This window comes from Lonchura striata, chromosome 1 (genome assembly GCF_050655825.1).
Source record: "Lonchura striata isolate lonStrDom1 chromosome 1, ASM5065582v1, whole genome shotgun sequence".
Taxonomy (NCBI): domain Eukaryota; kingdom Metazoa; phylum Chordata; class Aves; order Passeriformes; family Estrildidae; genus Lonchura; species Lonchura striata.
Window position 1 is genome coordinate 93,121,103 of NC_140703.1, and position 21,337 is coordinate 93,142,439.

The 21,337-nt window shown below is 37.0% G+C and overlaps 1 protein-coding gene across 4 annotated transcripts in view; it reads right to left on the minus strand.

The window, feature by feature from the left end:
• Window positions 1–2,594: 2,594 nt before the first annotated feature.
• CUL4A (cullin 4A) overlaps window positions 2,595–21,337 on the minus strand; it is a 33,963-nt gene continuing 15,220 nt past the window's right edge. For 3 of the 4 annotated variants that reach the window (XM_085558796.1, XM_085558780.1, XM_077781568.2), the window contains 11 exons: window positions 18,251–18,369; window positions 15,609–15,801; window positions 14,131–14,235; window positions 12,351–12,461; window positions 11,850–11,935; window positions 10,721–10,828; window positions 9,447–9,560; window positions 8,667–8,772; window positions 5,472–5,644; window positions 4,454–4,606; window positions 2,595–4,168 (listed from right to left, as the gene is read on the minus strand). In XM_085558796.1, the coding sequence (XP_085414922.1) occupies window positions 4,073–4,168; window positions 4,454–4,606; window positions 5,472–5,644; window positions 8,667–8,772; window positions 9,447–9,560; window positions 10,721–10,828; window positions 11,850–11,935; window positions 12,351–12,461; window positions 14,131–14,235; window positions 15,609–15,801; window positions 18,251–18,369 (1,364 nt within the window). In that variant the 3' untranslated portion in view covers window positions 2,595–4,072. The remainder of the gene's footprint in view (window positions 4,169–4,453; window positions 4,607–5,471; window positions 5,645–8,666; window positions 8,773–9,446; window positions 9,561–10,720; window positions 10,829–11,849; window positions 11,936–12,350; window positions 12,462–14,130; window positions 14,236–15,608; window positions 15,802–18,250; window positions 18,370–21,337) is intronic. The other variant, XM_085558790.1, reaches the window with a different exon arrangement.

Sequence of the window (21,337 nt, forward strand, 5' to 3'; positions counted from 1 at the left end):
TGGAGGTGGGACATGGGTTGTTCTCATTTTGGATCACTGTTTTTGGAACCTGCACTGGGAATGGAGGAAGGTCTGCAAAACAGAGTCTGCCACAAGACAAATGGGGAGGGAGATCCAAGGTTTAAACTTGGTGTGCAGTATTTTGCCTCCCTGCTGGAAAATCAGTAGGCATCTCTGAATGGAGAAATGGCAGATGCTTGGATTGGTAACAAAAAAAAAAAAAAAAATTATATATATAAGTTGCATAAAGCAACAATACTGTGGTAAAATTTGGTAAGTAAAGAACTTAAGGTTATCAGAAGAGAATGATGTGGACATTCCATAATGTGGATCATTAGCTCACTGGGCCTTTTATTAATGGTGTGGAGACAGCACCATATCAATTTCCACCTCCTTTCAATACAGGTACTATCAGGGTGTTGGTTAGACAAATGCATCAAGTCTTGCACAACAATGCTGGCCATCAGCCCCACTGCTTGGTAACTTGTTGGCTGACATCAATCAAACATGATAGCAGGGTAAGACATAAAGTCAAAGCTTCTGTAAAAGCTGCTATATACACAGCCAGATTAGTGCTGTCACTGAGGGAAAGGAAATGTAGTCCATACCCAGCCACTACACGTCATCTGACAGAGCTGCAGGCCAACCAGCCTGCTCACAGGCCCAGGCAGGAACCAGGATGCACTCCCTGGCCTTTCTTTAGAGCCATGGATGCAGAATGGGCTGCTCATGGGAAACACCCAGGAGAGTTAGGAGCCATTACTACAGTAAAAACCATCCTGTGAGGCCAAGGCAGAGTACAAGCAAGGGAGACAGTGTATAGGCTAGGAGATTTTACAAGGAAAGAATTTCCACAAAACATGACTATTTTCCTGCTGACCACACTATTGTTGATACAGGCCAGGATGCCACTGGCCTTCTTGGCCACTTGGGCATTGCTGGCTCATGTTCAGCTGCTGCCACCAGCACCCCCAGGTCCTTTTCCACTGGGCAGCTTCCCAAGCACTCAGTCCCTCTGCCTCAAGCAGTGCATAGGTAGAGCTGTGTAACAAATTAAGACATTGAAGTTGCCTAAAAGGTGTGTAGTATTTTTTTTCAAAAATGTATAGCACAAAGATAAGATGAAAAAGCTGCAGCTGATCAAGAGATATAAGTGCTAAACCCAGGTTCAGCTAAAGGAATCCAGGGAAAGCTAAAATATAGAGCCTAAGAAAAAAAGCCTCAAGGAAAGGGCAGAGAGGAGGCTGTTGGCTGGTTAAGGAGAGCTGTAACTGCCAGGCTTGGGAAGCGCTTTTAAGTCAGGCCCCAGCCTACATTCTCACACTTGCTTTCCCTCAGGAACTGTTGGGTTAGATAACAGTGTGTCACATTTAGGAAAATTGCTTTTTAAATGTATATAATGTATGTTTGGATAAGTTAGAGCCCCAGGCTGTATCCAGGCCCCTGCTGTTATTTTTGTCATTCCATAGAAGCTGCTATACCATTTGTTTTAAGGACACTGAACTGCCAAGATCCAGGTTTCCCTGACATACCTGAACATTGATGCTCTATAGAGGACATCTGTTACTTTGCTACTGCCCAACACCTTCAACACTGGGTGATCTTCCAGGAAGACAGGTACATTCAGACAATGTGACCCCAAAGAACTGACTGACTGAGGCAGACTGCTCAGCCAAATTCTATCACCAGCTACTGAAAAGCAATCAAGTGTAGCTATTTCACTATGGAGAAGTGATTTGCATGCTGACTCATAAAATAGCTGCTTACCTGTTTGGTTTAGCACATAAAATGTCCCAGTAACAAAGATTTGAGGAAATCAAATTAAAAATGAGGACCTGAGAAAAAGTTACCATTACCTTGCCCGTCAGTCTCTCACAAAGCTTTTGAACCTCTGAAACCACTTGCAGACCAGTCTTGAAAAGTCTTCAGAGATCATGACATTTTCTGTAGGTTCAAGCAGGTAGAGGGGATGGGTAGAATTGAGCAGTTGATGAGGGACAAAACCCCCACCCCCACAAGCAGAAAGGCAGAACCAAGGACAACTCCTCTTGAGTACTGCTGCTTCAGGTTATTTGCAGGGGATGATACAGTTGGATACCAAGGGCATACAGCACAGAAAGACAGGCTTCATAATTTCCACTGCTGTGGAACAATTAATTTTTAATTGCTAAACCAGAATAACATGGCCAATGAGCCCTCAGTCTGTGGCAATTAAGAAAAACTGCACATCTCAGCACTTTTAATTAACATTGCTTCTTGAAGCAGAACCATTTCAGTCATCTTCAGGATAACACCACTGCTTTAAGCTATTGTTTAAAACTACTGAACCAGAACATTTGGGTTCAGAAGGGGCAGGCACTACATTCTCACTGCTTCCTAACAGCTACTGCACACTACTGCCAGCTTTCAGTGTGGATGAAGGCTCTCTGGCCATTACCTTTCTGTGAGGCACATATTCCTTTTTGGTTTAGAAGTCTGGTAAGATGGATCTGATTGGTTTCCATATACATAAAAAGTGAACGGTATAGCACTAAAAAAAAAAATCTCAAAAAAGTGCCACATTCTCACAATGGCTAAGAAATTAATACTTAATATGCATCAAAGATTTTATTTGCATTAACTGAAGATTCAAATATTAAAATAAGTCTGCATTAAATTATAATATTAAATATGCTTTAAATACAATAAACTAAACATGTTTAGTCTCCAAACACAAGGGAACAAAAATAATTCAGAATGCAATAAAATTAATAACACCAGAGGACAGAATAAGGACTTTTAATATGCAGTTCCACAAGTTGTCACCTCATAGCTTTGTTTACTTTAAGAAGTGGCCTTTTAATTGATGCACAAACCCCACGTTACATAAACTTAGTAAGGTATCTCTCAAGAAAATATTGCTTAGGTAAATTCTCCTTTATGTAGTGATGAAAACTCCTTTGGTAGCTCTTTTTCAAAATGAAGCATACCAGTAGACAAGTCAGGAAAATAAACAGTCTTGCAAGCATTGCCAATAAAGGTATCTTCCTTACAGTTATCTAACAGATCTACAGTGTCTTTCACTCTTTAATTCAAATCAACTTACATATGTACAATATGTAACAAAGTACTCACAAAGTCCTTAAGTCTTTCAAGACAAAAAGCTATGCTTCCCCAATATTGAGACCACAAAAGTATTTTTTAAAAAAAGTTTTTGTTTTCTTAAAGTAGAGCACGCTGTACAGTAGGTTCCCTGGATGTTATTTTCAAGGCAGAACTCAATGTTACGGCAATTACAGAAACAGTGAAATACACCTGCTGCCCTAAAATGAGGTAGGGCCTCATTGACTCAGATCTAATCTTCACCACCCAAGCCAGCAGAAGTAGTAATAATAGAACAATCCATATTTTAGCTAAATAATCCAACAGCTCAGTACACACATGAATGCAGTTGTCCTCTTGGCACATCAAGAATCTCACTTCAAAACCTGATTTATCCAAACCAGACTGAAGTTTGTAATAACTTGATGAACACAAGTTAAGGGTTTTCATGGTGCAAAACTTCAGTGTATTTCAACAACACTGCTTGTACATACATGTTCATCAATGAAGGGTTTTTAAAAAGTTACTCAAATTGTAACTGTAGCTAAAGAATGCAGCATTTATAGGGACTTTATGGATGCAGTTAGGAACACCTAAATGAAGAAACAGGACTTGCATCCATGACAAAAGCATTTCTCACACAGGTAATTTTACCTTTCCATCCAACTTCAATTACGTTGTTAAACAAAACGGTAAAGCTAAATTTTGAAGAACCCAAGAGAACAAAAGATTAACTAAAGGGAAAAAAAAAAACCCAGGGCATTTAAAATTAGTAAGAAGTCTTGACAAAGGTGATCAATTAACATGTCATTTTGCTTCTTTTCCACAGCAGTGCATGCAGCTGGTTGAATAAAATAGATCAACCTGATCAATCTGCTAAAAGGAAAGTCTGGAACAGCATAGGTATTTGGTGTCCTAAAGACATATGTGGATGATTTTGGTTTTTATTTTTAAGTTTCTCAATTTTTTTAAATAAAACTATTCTTCTCCTTTATGCAACATAGTGGTACTGATTGGGGTTGTCTTTGTCTCTCTCCATATAGTCTCTGTCAATGAGAGATTCAATTCTCTTTTTCAAGTCTCCAGGCTACAAGAAAAGATAAGATTAGTGTAACAGTTAGTAATACAAAGGCAAACATTAAAAAAAAAATACTGCTAAAAGCTACATAAGAAATGCACTACAGTATATAACTGATGTAGTACTGATACTCCAACTTACTTCTCTTCACACAATACCTTAATCTTTGGGTCTAATTCTATGATATTTGACATTTCTTGCTCTTATAGAAAAGGTGAATAGAAACATATATTACATACATTTAGATAAATCTAGGATGGTTTGACCAAAAAAACCCAAAACCCCATGAGTTACCTTTACAGGAAATTTCAGTTGATTATACAATTCAGAAACAAGAAGATTATGACCAAGAGTCTTCCTCATCTTCATTATTCGTACAATAGCAGCATCAATCTGATATTGCCTGTCCTGAAATACTCTTTCAGTTGTGCTGACTTGTTCCTCAACCTAAAGAACAATACAACACCACAAATTATATCACCCTCTGTTACTACTTTTTATTAATTTTATCTCTATAGTTAACCTTCACAATAACATGAAGCTCATGCATTCTTATTTATTTTTGAGACAGATGCATGCATTACTGATTTCTAAGGGCTAAGTGATGTGAAGTGTACTGCTAAAGAAAGTAAAAGAGAAAATTCAGGATAATGTAAAGGAAAAATTGTGTCTTACTTTACATTATTTAATAAATAAAATAAATCTTGGAAACTCCCTGGAGATTTTTGAGAGAACACATAACACTTTGACAGACCAAATACAGCAGCGTTTTGTCAAAATCCAGTTTTGACTCTTCAGGGAATTCAACATGCAAATGCAAAAAAGAAACAAGTCCTGTTAATTAGAAAATGTCACCTTGTGTCAAGAATGAGAATTCAGCTACAATAAAAAAGGTTTGTTTTCATTGCAGAATGAAGGACAACCCTGACTTTTATAGCCTTCTTTACCTGCTAAATATAGAAGTGATATGGTGACATTTGATTCATGAGTCCAATATAGTACCAACACTACAGCAATACCACAGAAACTTCTAAGATGGACTGAAACACCTACAACATCCTTTTAGTTTAATATATAGGCATTTAAATTTGCAAGCAAAGGAAGCAACCTAAGTTGTTTTCAATTTCAGTGATTTTAAAGTCTTTATTACCTCTGAGTCACCTTGACTACTCTAAAAATTAATTACCATTTGAAATGAAATATTCATTTCTTTATCTGCAAAAATTTCATTTTTTATATGCAAAAAATACTAGAGATTGTCTTTCCATATGGGATATGTAGATAAATAGTTAATACATAAGAAAGTACGTACTGTTTCTTTCATTTGAATCTGATTGATCTTTATTCTAAACAATTTATGCTTGAAATCTCCATTAAAGATGAATTTATCTCCATCTTCTACATCCTTGCCCTTTGGATTTTTAATCAATACTCGTGCTTTTCCACAAGCTAAAGACTGCAATGTTCTTCTTAATTCACTGTCCTCTGTGAAAGAGTTCAAATATGGGAGAAAGCAGAACAAAACATTAACATCAAGAGTTTTATGAGATTAACAGAAATATGAGATTAACAGAAATAAATAGAAAAGCCAGTTGCTTTATGTTACTACTTTATTCCAACTAAGTTCTAATTATGAAGTAGCTCACAGCCTTCAAACTTGGTCTTGTCTTTCACAGGTTAAATGCTGAGAGCATACACAGGATTATATACATCAGAAAGACAGATTTAGGCTCATCTCAGTGAGTTTTCCTTCCAAAATAGTTTCAGAAAATATTTCACATTAACACAAACTTAGTTTTATTGCTTTAGTTTTGTGTGGTAGTAACAGGACTTGGGGAAAGAAAAAGTCAGTGTATGACAAGAAACTCAAAGCCACCTATTTCAAGATTTGATGAGTGTTTTTATCACACAGCAAAAAATACATAATAGAATAAAAATACAGAAGTCTAAGTTGACAAGAAGATGTTTTGTGGGAGGGTAGAGCTGACAGCTATTATAGTCAAACTTCCCCTAAAGCAGGAAAGTAGTAGATGCAAGTGTGTGAAGAAAATTTTATCTAGCAATATTTCAGGCTAAAAGCATTTAGACAAGATAAAATGAAGTCTTAAACATTCTAATTATGTTGCAAAGTCTTGTATCAAGATTTTGCATTGAAACAGCCTCTAGAATACTTTATAGCATTCTCTAGAATACTTTATTCATAGTATAAAATTATCACTGAATGTGTTGGATCTCCTGAACAGAGTTTTAGCCTAAAAACTGAAAAAAAGGTTTTGCAGTCTAGTGCTGAAGTACAGCTGAGTAAAAGATTAACACTATTGCTATTTTTAAAATACTTAAGCTTTTACACACAACAACTTTTTCCTTCTTTTAAACTTCCAACTGTTCCATGATTTCTCAGAAAAACCCTTTAAACCATGCGGGCTAAACAGGCATTTATGACATTTGAGACATTTTGTGTGTTTCAGCCCCAGTAAATACAGATTTTTGAGCCATATTTTTGCTCAAACACAACACTCGAGATTTTCATGTTAAGCCACAGGTTACAGTATGCCAAAAAGAAGGCATTTACAATTACCTATCACTCTCTGAAGTAGACGTAAGAACTACAGCTCCTAGAGACTCCCTTGATAGGCAAGTAAAACCACAGAATATATTTGGATAACATATCTTGAGGATGTACAATCAGACAGAAAATGACCGTTCTTTCTCTGAGTAGCAGTTTCTGCATTTTCTCGCTGTCCTAATGTACCAATGACAATCTCATTAAAGAGGCTGATGATGATTTATTGTAACAGTGATTGGAAAACACAAATTCCAACCACAGCCAGCTAATCCCTACAAGAAAAATGGAGAGGAACTTGTAAATTTACAAGACCATGTAGTGACATAACAAGGAGGAATGGCTTCAAAATGAAACAGAATAGATTAGATATTAGAAATAAAGTCTTTCTTGTCAGAATGGCAAGGCACTAGAACATGTTGTCCAGAGAAGTTCTGGATTCTCCTTCCCTGGAAGTGTTCAAGACCAGGTTGGATGGAGCTGAGTAACCTGGCTTAATGGAAGGTGTCCCTGCCCAGGGCAGGGGGCTGGAACTAGATTATCTTTAAGACCCTTCCAATCCAAGCCATTCTGTGATTCTGTGCTATTCATCCTGGCCTCACAGGAATCCTATGGACCATGAACTGTCCTTACCACCTGAATTTCTATACTACTTCTCTAAAGGGGAGAGAAATACAGACATGATGCTCAGTGCAATGACATATAGGTAGCTCCCAACTACCAATTCCAGGCACCTGCCTTAAACCCAGTCTATTGAATTCCTTATTTTGTGCTATAATGGAATGGATTTCCATGCAGCAGCTTATCTGTTGCTGTCAGGCAGCCAGAATGCAAGCTCCAAGGGACAGAAATCTAAGATGAGAAAGCCTGGATCAGGATCTGGATCAGGCTTGCATGAACCTGTGTTTGTTCTGTAAACATTGCCCTCCAACCTAATGAGCCTCTCTATACTATCCTTATGACTATTGTCACTGACATGGATTTTCTACAGCTCCCTTACCATTAAGGGAGAGGATGACTAAGTAACTGGAAGCATTGACACTGAGACAATGGAGCACCCAGGCTTCACTTCCTTCTGCAATACATCACTCTGAACCACAAGGATTCTTGGTATCCCCATTTTAGAGTCCTTCAGTAAATATATTACAATATTTTAATACTAGTAAGGGCTCAAATACTGGTTGATCTTAAGTTATAAGATATGAAAGACTACTGGGTATAAGCTGCTGACTGATGCAAAACTTGCAGAGAGTAATGATGACAATGTTTTGGCTATAACTATTTCAAGAGAGTGTAATAATTCAGGGGAAAAAAACCCACCCAAGAACATAAAAACACAAGACAGATACTGCAGATGGTTAAAAACAAAATTCTACTCTCTTCCTCAGCTTTCTTTGTCCTTCAGGTTCAAGTGCAGACACACCCAGCACACAGCACTGCTCTGTACAAATCAGACCTGCTGTGAAGGGGCACTCCAGCCACAGGAATGGGCAACAGGTAGGTGAGCTCTCCAAACAGTTCATCTGAAAATACTCTCTTAAATCACCTCCAACTAATAGCATTCTACAACAGATTATTTTCAAAATATAGTATGTGAAACTGAACAGGAGCAAAAATAAATTGTACACACAACATTCTTTACCACCACTTAAATTTTAAATGCAGTGATACATTTTGTAAATCTAATAGATTGTTAGTAGTACTACATGCCACACAGCTCTTACTAATAATTTTGTGAAGTGTCGATTTTACACACCAGGAAAATACACTAAGAAACACCTGCAGTCTGTCTTCCGCATCTCTTTTAGGGTGTGTATGCTATTGGCACATGAAATTTGTCCTAATGATCATGACAAATTTCTTAAAATTAGGCCTTCACATACCAAATCTTAATTGCTAATCACTTGATGAATAAATTTAAAAATCAGAAAGTATTCTTCGTACCTACACCAGTAGCCATTTTAATTTCTTCAAAACTGAATTCATCTCCTTCATTAAACATAAGCAATACTAGTGTCTGAAAGAGTGATACTTGAAACTCCTTCTTCCCCTAAAAGAGAAACAACAAATAATAGTAATATTCAGAGAATTTTATATTGTACTCCCTACATTTGACAGTTACAGAAAGTACACATTAATTTTTCTATTTCTAGAAGAATGGATATGCATTTTAGAATGCCTGGCACACAGAAGAATCTGCCTGAATGTAGTATTGGGGAAACAGGATATTTATAAAACCTCTTTTTTTTCCTCTTCTAACAGTAACAACAAAACCACATGAACAAACAGTGCAGTTATTTAACAGTTAAATAATTCAACAAGCATTTAAATTTTATCCACAGCCATCATATGACTCACACTTTCAGTCTCTTTATGTATGCCAAGCATACTAAAAGCATCACCAGCATTTCTACAATCAAAACAATTCCAAATTAAAGATAAAAAATGCTGTGTTCTTTTTCTTGTTTCAATTTCTTGCTTTATTACAACTTAATTTATTTGAATGAGCAACAATTCCTATGAAATTAATATTACCAAAAGATATCACATTGCTGTCTTGTTAGCTAGGTAGTATTTCAGTTTAATAAAATAACAGTACTGAATTCTGATTGTTCCTCCAAAAAAATGTTGGTACCTTTATAAAAAATGCAACACCTTATTAGATTACAAATAATTGATTTAAATTTAAACCTAACAGGCAAAGCATTATCCAAGCAAACTTACTTCCTTAAATTCTGCCTTTAGGACAGCATGTCCTAAAGTGGTCTGCCACTGAAGTTTTCGACCACTGTGTTTTCCAAGGTAAAAGGTTTTAAATACCTCTTGAAGCTTTATCATCTGTTAAGGAAAGAGAAAAAACACTAGCACTATATCTTGCAGTGATACAAAACTATTTCGCACATGTAATTTCTTTATTCTCCTCAACCATGTTTCCCAATAGGTTATTTTGTGGGAAAAGCTTAATCCAAAGAGCAAAATTTTGCTCTCAAGTACACTGGTACTACTATGCAGCCTCAATTCAAAAATAACTGAATTTTCCTTGGGTTTTTAATTTGCTTGTTTTGAATAACAGTAAAATAAACTCCCTTTAAAGGGTTTTAAGCCTCAAAAGAGATACTGATTTTGTCCCAGACTTTGAATCTGACCTAGAAGTCATGGGACAAAAAGCATCCATCATCTCACACCTTTGCCCTGACTAGTACCATCTGCTCTTAAGTTCTTCCTGTAGTTTGTGGATGGAATGGAGCTCCAGTCCAATGCCACTACTTTATGCCCTCTTACTTCCAAGTAAGAGGTTCTACCCCTCCATTTGCATGATGTGTTGCTCAGGCTGGATTCTCTAGAAATAGTCTGCCACAGAGGAAACGACACCTCAGGAACAAGAGTACAAGAGCTTCCATATCTTCCAAACTGAGTGGGAACCCCATTACCACCTCTGGCCTCTGAAGTGCTTCCCATACCTCCGATCAAACAAGGTACTGTAAAAAATAGGGACTCCAAATACACATTTCAACCTAAATTGCTACAGAAAGAAGCTTTGCAAAAATCTCTCAACTTGGAAACAATCCTTTGCCAAGCAAATACTATTTAAATGCAGGGGTTAGTTTTGTGTGACACATGGCAGGGAACAGACAAAGGATCTTTGAAAAAAGGAACTTACAAAACCATCATTGACTAGTTCAAAGTGCCTAACCAATGTAGTTAAAGATTGACTAAAGTGAACTGACCAATTGCAAACTTTTAAGTAACTGACTGCAATGCTAAGTAAGGGAATGATATTATTATTATTATTATTATTATATAGGTAAAAAAGCCCCCACACTGAGTGAAATAATAATCTGAAAAAAGTAGAATTTATCCACTACATTATATTTTTTGCAATTCTGAAATCCTTAAAATTACATAAACCGCTTAGATATCTAGCGGAAAAACTTTACATGAAGGGCATTAATGTACCCTGTGTAAAGTGTATTTAGAAGAAGAATTCAAACACAAACCTCTGAATTCAAGTGGACTTCCATAGGTGTGTAAGTTGGCCAATATCCCATGGTTAATATATTTACTGTCAGGTCTATATTTCCTGGGTCACTTTGGTTCTGCATATACTAAAATACAAGAGACAAAAATTATTCTAGTATCCTATCTGCATACTAAATTAGAAAATGTATATATTTAAGTTAGAAATTTACTATTAAATTTAAATTATATTTATATTATGTTTAAAACAATTAAAAATTCTTACAGGCCACAACCTTGGTTAGACATGCTCTACCAGGATTTTGAGTAACTATCTAGTGACCACCTCCCCATCTTCAAAACACAGCAAGCGGCTGGGAGTACAAAGAAAAGATCAACATGCCTTGAAATATTCTAAAACTCTGTCTATATAGGGTGCTGATGTCAAAGAAGCTTTAATCAAATGCAAATAAAGCAAAAGAAAAGAAACCATAGCAAAGACTAAGATCTAAAGGATCGCCTTGGAATTCTACATCTGTTAGACAAAAATGTTTCATATAATTGGAGTAGAGCACCAGTCAAGCCAGACTGCAAAATCTGGGACAGAAGAGTCACTACAGTATTCCATTACAGGTGTTGCCCTGGGTTAGGTCTCTGACCCAGCATCCTGACTTCAGTAAGGCCCCAAAACAAGTACCCAGAGAGAAATGCAACAACAGGGTGAGCATGTACAGTACTTCCTGCAAGCATTCATTGGTCACCAACAAGCTGGAAACTCTTGGGCTGAGACATTCACAGTTTCTGTGCACTTAGCAACCTTCACAGTGTTTCTCTGGTGTGGGCCGTTCACAAAAAGTTCATCAGAGCAGCACCAGTATACAGACTGAGGGGATACAGACTTCCAAGGATTTCAGTCAACTAAATTACTATGTGGTATTTAGACTAACTTACTTTAAAAGGAATCAAATGAAAATGTAAAATTATTGTATACAATAAATAAATTCTGTTGTATAAACAGAACACTAAGTAGACACTACTATTATGACTAAGACCTGCTCAAAGCTGTTTTGATTAATTTTAGCTTAATCCAACGGATTAAGCTAAAATAGCACCATTAAATGCCTCCCCATGACTGTGGAAAATCTAGTATACAAACAAAAGCTAATGTACCTGCTTGAACTGTACCATGACATCTTTGGAGAGTTCCATGTCTTTGAACATACCCTCCAGTTTGCTGGTAAAAGCAGCGCCACATTCTGTCACACAAACAAAAAAAAAGTAAAGATCCCACAATTACAAAGAAGCACAGAACAAGTGATAAACATTTAACCTGAGACAGCTGAGCCACATTTGCCAGGATACAGAGCACCCACAAATAGGAACCATTTTCAGGTATTTGCTCCTCTGTAAGTACATTATACTGACAGAAGGTAGGTATATCTTCTCATACATAAGAAGTCAGCCTTACAGTTCTTGCTGAGCATAATGAAAGGTCTGATACATACATACATATATATACACACATACACTTACACCCTCTCTTAGTATTTAAGAGCTGAACAGCTATTACTTAAAATTTGGCTTGCCACATCTTAAAAGCACATGAAAATTTGGATTCCAAATTTGCATGCCAAAAAGCAATACAAATTTAATGCATTTGAAGACACCTACCATGTTTAAGCTTTGACAACATGGACTTCTCAGCATCTACTGATGCACTTTTTCCAACCAGCAGTCTTTTGGCCAAGTCTTTCTTATAAAATGCCTCAAACACATCTTTCCCTGTAAGGAAATTGAAACAATAAATAGAATGAAATTAAATGACACAGTCTATCTGTATCACTGGCCTTCAGGTTTGTGACATAAGCCTTTCTTACGACAAGGTGGTTAACAGAACAATATTCATTCCGTAGCAGTGAAGAAAAACATGTAGACATTTTGTTCTTTTTATATTTTTGTCATTTTTAACATATTTTGCAAAATATTTACTTATTTATTTCTGCCCCAGGAGCTTGGGCTGCCTTGTATTTCCCATTGAATCAGCTGCAAAACACATTCTGGGGTCCAGAAGAACATTCACCCTCCACTGGTCTGATTTATTAAAAAAAAAGAAAAAAAGGTGGGGGGAGGTTTTCTATGTTTTAAAGGATCGATTTTCAAAGCCTAAGGGAAAGAAAATTTAACAGAAGTCTTCTCACATGGTTTGCCAACAGGTCTTCTAAATGAATGAGTCATATAGATATCCCCAAACTTTCACACCTTAAACCCAAACTTCTCCCATATGACAGTGCAAGGTGTTTCCCTTTTAAGAGGAACAAATTTACTGTAACCCAAGCCACTACTTGTGCTGCCTACAGTAGCCCCCCATAATTCCTCATGAACAGCTTCCAACTTAGGGCTTCTTATGGTAGTCTTTTTCCTTCCCCATCCTGTCCTGACCAAGTTCCATGAACCAGCTGCATCACGATATTACTGAAAAGGCCAATGCCCAGAAACTACCTACTACTTATCATCTGCTCTTGAAAGAGCTCTTATGTACTAGACAGCTCAAAATAAAAGCCACGCTTTTAGCTCAGTACTACCAAAACTATATAGAGGAAAATAACTGGTGAAAATTACAGATTAAAAAAAAAAATCAATCTCTTAGGTAGACAAACTGCCACTACAACTGTTTTCATTCACCATCTCCATCTGACAAAAATGCTGCAATTATGATTCAATTATGCAAATTACACTACTTTATGATTTGACTGCTTTCCCATCATATTGGACTTGTTTGGGATTTTTAGGAGGAGAGATCCCCATAGATCTCAGACAAACTAATACAGAACTGGGTAATTCTGGGTATTCCACCCCAGCTCAGGATACACATTTGTATCTATATTGGATTAGGCCACTGTTTTTTCTGATGTCCAATCTAGGGAAAAAAAAATCCTAACACATTCATGGGTTTTGCTCAGATAGATACAGACATGCAGGAAATGCATTTCAAAGGCAGTGAAACTCAGCCATAACACTTTTTCCTGTCATTCTGAGCCCTCCACTGTGTTCCTTCTCAGCTATGATGAGAAAAGACAAGCCAAGAAAAGTTGCTGGATTTTCATGTTTTGTACCTACAACATATGTAAGTGGACAGGAAAGTCTGTACAATCATTAGAGGAGAAGTTGTGGTAACAGCCATGGCTAATTTATGTTAAAATCTTCCAGCAACACCTCTAACTCTTAGTTCTCCATTCACAGGACTCTGAAAGGTCTGTAACTTGCCAATCTCCACAGAACTATTCATCCTCCCCCATATATTTATTTTTCAAGAGTAAGGCAACCTGAATTAAAGACTGAGTTGAGCAGAAATTCATGCTGGAAAAGATCTCTTGCATTCAGAGGGAAGCAGCCCTGCTAGTAGCAAAGGGATCAGTTTTAACTGCATCAACAGTGAATTGCTGTTGCTTACCATGAATGAATCTAAATATGATCATTATTTTGTCAAGGATTCTTTCCAACTCTTCATCTGTTGCTTCTTTATTACCAGCTCTTAACTTGGAATCCACATATTTTGCTACAAATAAATAAAATGAGGTAACAGCTTAAAAAATAGATCTAAAATAACCAACTTAAGCATCTCCTGCTTGAAATACTACTATGTGTTAAATACTATTATATGTTAAAACACAGGGTAAGCACTACATTTTCTATTTTCACTTCTCCCATCCCTACATTCAGTGGAATAACAGAGCTATTCTGTATTACTGGAATATTACTGCAGCCCTACTATATATATTGGAAAAGTACTGCAGAAAGGAATAGTCAAAGGCAAAACGTGAATACAGTACAATAATTAAAATTAATACATTAGAAGTTCCCACATTTTGTGTCATACAAGCACATTAATTATTGAAAGACAATGTTTTGGAAGCATACAATGTATGTGAATGTATTTTATGAGAAACGGAAACAAATGACATAAACAGGACTATATTTTTATAGAGCTTTACCATGTCCCTCATGCTCCTTTGTAGGAGCATATTAACATTTTAACAGAAGCAATGCTTTCCAGTTAGTAGTTTCAGAAATAAGGTTAAGCCTTGAGTTTAGCTAAGTATTTATTAAGTCATGTTAGTATCCTTATACAACTTTCTGTGTAAAAAAACTTTTATGGGAGCTGGAACACCAGGATCCACAAATGACAACAGCCGATATCATGGCTTTAACCTGTGTCACTGTGTTGTGCAATCTGTCCTACATAAAACTGATTTTAGAAGGAAGACACAAAATAAGCCAAATAAAGGCAAAACAATGTACAGAGGAAAAACAAACAACCAAGGAGCAGTATCCTCTCCTGGTGTAAAATGCCACGGCTCCAGTTTTTCAGCAGCAAAACTGCTAGTATACCTTCTGCCTGATCAGGGATAAACTAAATAATATGTTTAAAGTATTTGTTATTATCTTTCCCCTTAATAAGCATGAGTTCTCCTGTCAAGGTAGTGGGTTTTTTTCCCCTCTATTAAAACTCCTTGTATCTGAAGGCTTTAAAATTGTTATCCCAACTTCAGCCTTCAAGGCAGATGGATGAGCTGTACTTACTTCTTTCTGAGAGATCCAGAACATCCACCAAAACTCCTCTACACCCACAATTAAAGCCAGTTCCCCTTTCCTTGCCACAGCTGCTCTTCCCCCTGGCAGTTGTTAGCAGCAGGCCCCGTGCAAGCAGCAGCGCGCAGGGACAGGAGGGTGACATGCTCCACCAGGCCCCTGACAGCACACCCAAGCTCCTGGGGCCCGCCACGCGCCCGGGGTCACGTTTGCCTCGTGTCCCAAAACCAGTCTGCTAAAGCAGAATGCGACTGCACCACTACTGCACTAGCACACTCAGCAGCATCATCATGCTTTCTACAGATTTTTGAAATATTTTACAGAAAAATATTTGTGTACCTATCAATTCTGCAGGCTTATTTGGTCTCTTGTTGATAAATGTTTCAAAGGACTCCTTCATCAAGTTTATAAATTTTTCATTTTTCTGAAAGCACACTTCTATGATATGGTCCACTTTATCCTTAAAATCTAGTAGCTCTTGCACCATATCCTTGTCTTTTTCAGGATTAACCACTATTGTTGTCCCAAAGTTCTGTAAAACAAACACTTTGATAGTAAAATACTTCAGAGTGTTACCTATCTTCCCCAACAGACACATGTACCCTTATAAAAATTATCATTAGAAAAATGATTTTTTTTTTTTACAGAACTACTTACGACTTAAAGTTTTTAAAAAATGAGATGTATTGAAATTTAAAATAAAAACTAGACATACGTTAATGGATTTCAAACATTAGTCCTTGATTTAAAGATTATTTACATTTAAGACAAAAGTAAAAACAATATACAGTAGACATGACTATGATGTGCAAGTTCACAGTGAGATACAGAACTATGATTCATGTAAAATAAATTAAATGGAAACTGCCTGAGAAACATTATGTATAAAGAAAAACTTTGGCTTGTTTTTGTTAAGTCCACTACGGAGCTTAACTGATTAAACAAATAGCAAAAATTTAACTACTGCTCAGCCCTCAAAGATTTCTTTTTCATCAAGGGCTCTAAACCAAAATGATCCTAGCTGATTTGAAGGGAAACAAGACTTTCTCAAGCACAAGAAGCAGCCACAGACTTGACTTTCTCTTCCTGTTCCTACATTTATTATCTCAGAGATAGAACACCATTTGTCTAATAGATATCTAAAATATCCTGTAAAGGAGGATTTTTCATCTACTGGACAATTTACATTTGTTTAGTAACACTGATCAGTACCCTGGACAGAATGATCAGCTTTCCAAGGTGAGAAAGAGGACACAGCACAAGCAAAACAGTATTCAATTGATATATTTTTGCCAACTGAAGTATGTTAGCCAACAATACCAAAAGAGAGAGGGAGAAGTCCCTCTCCAGCCTCAGAATTTCCATGGCATTATCTAATTAGCCACTGTCATCTTTCACGGAGATCTCACTCAAGTACCATTTCACAGTAAAGCTGAACACAAGGCTCCCAAGGTCCTCAAAATCAACATGTATCACAGAATCACAGAACAGTTTAGGCTGGAAGAGACCTCTGATGGTCACCTAGTCCATCAGATCTTCCACTTGTCACAATTTCCCCTTCATTAATACAGCATTTGGGCATCTCACAATCTCTGTCAGGTACATTCATAAATTGCAAGGTTTCCCTCCATTCTGAAACAGCAAATCTAGATGCAAAAAGCCAAATGGCACCTCTGAATTCCCAAAAGGGTCACTACAATGGAACATAAAGCCTTACCACAGGGCTCACAAGATAAACATTAGAAGTTCTTGAAGCCTCTCTTCACTGCCACAGAGAATGTTTGGAAGGAGATTTACTGACACTACAGAAAATGTTTTCTAGGTTTTTGAGCAGGTACACATCATCCTAAAGCTGCAAGAGGTCTGATTCTGTGAAATACAGGGTATGATAAGCCAATTTAACAACTTGCTGTTGTGAGAGAAGAGATTCCTTTCCCTATTTTCTACACATCTTGAACTCCTACTTCTTTCCTTGGACCAGACTTTTCTGTGAGTCTAGCTCATTAAACCTGGGATTAAACTGACCTTGCCCAGGTATTGTGATACAACAGATCATAGGAGAGCCTGTGTAGCGGCAGGCAGCACTAGGATTAAGTGATGAGCATGATCTGGGAGAAAGAAAGAATAAAGAGGACTCTCCTCAGGCACAGCACCACCATTCAATTGGGCAACACTCTAAGGAGTAAACTCTTCCTCAGTTCTGGGGGCAGAGGGTAGCCATGTCCCACTCCCATGAGCTGCAGCACTGCTGGATCATGCTTGAACTCCATACATAGGTGCACAGAAAAGGCACCTCTGGAATTAACTGATGTTGTGCACTTAGTCCTGAAGGCTGATGAACACATGGGCAATTCAGGGAAGAGCCCTGACATCAGGAATTATCAACTCCAGGGGGAAAAATCTTCTGTGACACTTTCCTGCCTTCATCTTGAAAGAGCACTAGAGTGCAAGCTCTCTGGGGCAGCATACTATATGGACATTACGCCTAACAAACAAACCCTAAACATCTAAATACGACTGATGGATTATTTTCAGTAGGAGCATTCCCTTCCCAACATCCTTAAAACCTATCAGCATTGTTGCAGGTTGGTTACAAGTAGCACTGGCTAACTGCAGAAGAACAGCAGGTTTCGCAGGTATGTAAACATTGAGTGTATTTGCAGCAAAACAACATATAGTACAGACCAGCATAGTCTAAACACATGTGCACCTGGTTCTATTTAAAAGCAAGGCAACCAAAAACATCCTGTATAATGTTCAAACCTATAAGGAAAGAAATTTCCAAGTAGAAATTTAAAACCAAAGCAGGTGTTGCTGTTTCTTATCATGTGATTGTTACTGAAGCATTAACATCCCTCCCCATATTTACTTAAAACAGAAATTTGGTGATATACCTATATATTACTCTTGGCTTTGACAGAAGAAATTTGTAACAGCATAAATTTTTACATTAGTAATAGATCTTTGAAATTTGTAAATACCTTGATGTATTCGCTCCAATGTTGCAAAAGGATCTGCTGCCCACCTTTTACCCGGCTGAACAGCTGGTATGTCTGGGTCAAATCTGATATTCTGTTTTCATCGAGCAGGCTATCAAGTCCTAAAAAATTATATTAGAAAAAAATTGAAATTTGAATACAGTTACATACATTTAGAAATATATTAGAAAATACATCTATTAGAGAATATACTAGTATTTTAACTGAAATACTGTCCCAACAAGGTGATGATCGTGAGCCTTTTGCATAATGGTTATGAAGAGAGCTGGGCTTCAAGGGTATTGTTTTACCAAAAACCACTAAAGAAAACAGGAAGCTAAGTAAACTGCCCTAAAATCGAAGTAATGATAAATACTTCACAAGATTTTTTTTCCTGTGGAGCACAGGGAGCCAATGCTTTTAGATTAAGAATGTGCTGGGAACAATCTACACTCCTACCAATGGAATAGCACAAGATTATAAATTCCTTTCAAGCAACTTTTGCTTTGTTGATTCACCCTACACGAGACTAAACTTTAGGCTAACAAATGGAGAACTGAAGCCCAAGGAAGGTAACAAGCAAGCAACTTCATACACATTTTTCCATTTGAGAGTTTGACAAATGTAGTTCCAGTGTAATCAGAAGTACGCTGGTGTCAGCTACAGAGGCTTTAGTAATACCAGAGCATGACATCAAATATTTATGACATTTAAAAAAAAAAGCTTGATTTTTACACAGGTTTACAATTCACACCATCAGTGTAGCTGACACTGTACAACTGTCTTACTTCACTAAATATATTTCATTAATGCTAATTTTTAAATTATATTAAAAATTGATTTGAAAATCACTACCAAATTATCCAATATTCTAGTATATTCTTCAGCTTAAAAATACTTTCACTGGATACTATAACTTACATACATGTTCAGAAAGGCAAGCAATGTTCAAGAATGATGCCAGGTAAACTTATCTGCTGCTTTGAGACTTCCTAAAATTCTGAGATATCAGAAGACATACTTTAAATGTAAGACAACAGACTACACAATCCTGAATACAGGGTTTTAGTCCTCTCCTTTCATTAAACATGGAATGAAAATCCTGGAAATCACAGTATCATAGAAAGGCTTGGATTGGAAGATCATCTTGTTGCAATCCCTAGCTGTTGGCAGGGACACCTTCCACCAGACTAGGTTGCTCACATCCCCTTCCAATCTGACCTTGAACACTTTCAGGGATGGGGCATCCAAAGCTTCTCTGGGCAACATGTTCCAGTGACTCACCACCCTCATAGTAGAGAATTTCTTCCTAACATCTCATCTTATATCTCTCATCTTTTAGTTAAAATCATTCCTCCTTGACCCATCACTACCTGCCCCCTCTTTTTTATAAGCCCTCTTTAACCAGTACTCTTTAGAAGTACTGGAAGGTCATTGAGAAGTCTCCCAGGAGCCTTCTCTTTTCCATGCTGAATAACCCCAGCTCTCCTAATTAAAAAATGCCCATCCCATTCAAGCCTTACCTCCAACTCAGTTAAAGACACCAATACCCCACCTGCTTTATTATAACCTAGATCACAAAATACAGCCTTTCCTCTTTCCCTAACATGAGCTGTGTGACTGAAAAAATATGTAGTCACACATTTCACAAACGAAAAGGACATGCAGCGAAGTCCTCTGATAAAAGGTTTCACAGAGCTTCCAGAAAGCACTGCCATAGCCTTGGGAAAATCTACTGTACTCATAAAAAATTCTCACCACTAGATATGACCCCAGATATCTAGTCAACAACAGCAGCAGTTATACTAATGTAAGGAAAAAAAGGTTTCTTATACAGACCCTGCATTTGTAAGCTTTTTTATCCTGTATCAAACTGACTATTTCACATTCCTTGACTTAATGAAGAAAACCTACAAAAGGCAGCATCTTCTACTTGAACAGAATACAAAGATGTCATAAGCAAATTAAAATGTGCCCTAGATCAAACAAATACAGAAAATTAGGCAAGTCAAGTGATGATAGAAACTTTTTGTACTATTTTTTCCAGTAGGGACAGAATGCAAAACCTGACCCAACAATACTTGAGTCCTGAAGCACAGTAACCAGAAAGCTGGAAAAATGTAAAAATCTATCCATATTTATATGGATGGTTCATACACATTGTAAACCAAGAAAGTTCACTTCAAAACAAGACCACATACTTCCTCTGTTTAAGCCACTTGATAAACAAGCGTATCACTGGAAAAGTTACTTAATCATACTTGAATTAAAGAGAAAGCAAAATTGACACACATCAGCAAAATATAATTATTCTTACCTTCTGTTTATGAGTTTAATAATAGCTAAGATGAAGTGACCAAGCTTATTTCTATAAAAGCATTGAAAACAGTGATACAAGCTATTCCCAGGGTAGCTGAGATAAAATTGAGCATAAGTCACCTTTAAAAGGGATAAAGAAAAACATAGAAAGGGTATGTATAACATGAAAGTGTTAAACATGGATGTGAGGGAGCTTGAAGATAGCATACTACCAGGGACATGTTTTGCAACATAAAAGAAAACACAGATGTAAGGACAATTTGTTAGAAGATCTGAAACCTAAAATATGGCTACTGCAAGAGAAAGAAAAGATCACTTAAACTATTCAAAGATCAGGGAATATTGAACAGACCCACAAATTCAGTGAAAAAGGAGAGATTATAACTTAAGAGGAGCAAAGAAATGGCAATTTGAACACACTAATGTATGTATAAGGACTTCCTATGAAGGCTGCAGCTCTTACCTGAAACTGCCAGACAAAAGGCAAAGTACAGACAAAGGCATATGGAAGCTCACTGCTTCGAATGCTGCCAGTTACAGCAACTCACAATTCTTAAACTACACAATCACCAGAATATGTGAAACTATTGCACTTGAGCTGTGTGATTATCACATGAAAGAAGCTATAACAGTAATGCAGCTCTCATTTAGAAGTTTATATAATTCTAGGAAAGAAGCCGTTCCAAAGGTTTAATTCCTAAGCCCACTGCTGCAAGTTAAAGAAGATTTAGAGGCTTAGCAGCCTTTACAAATATGGAATTAGATTTTAGA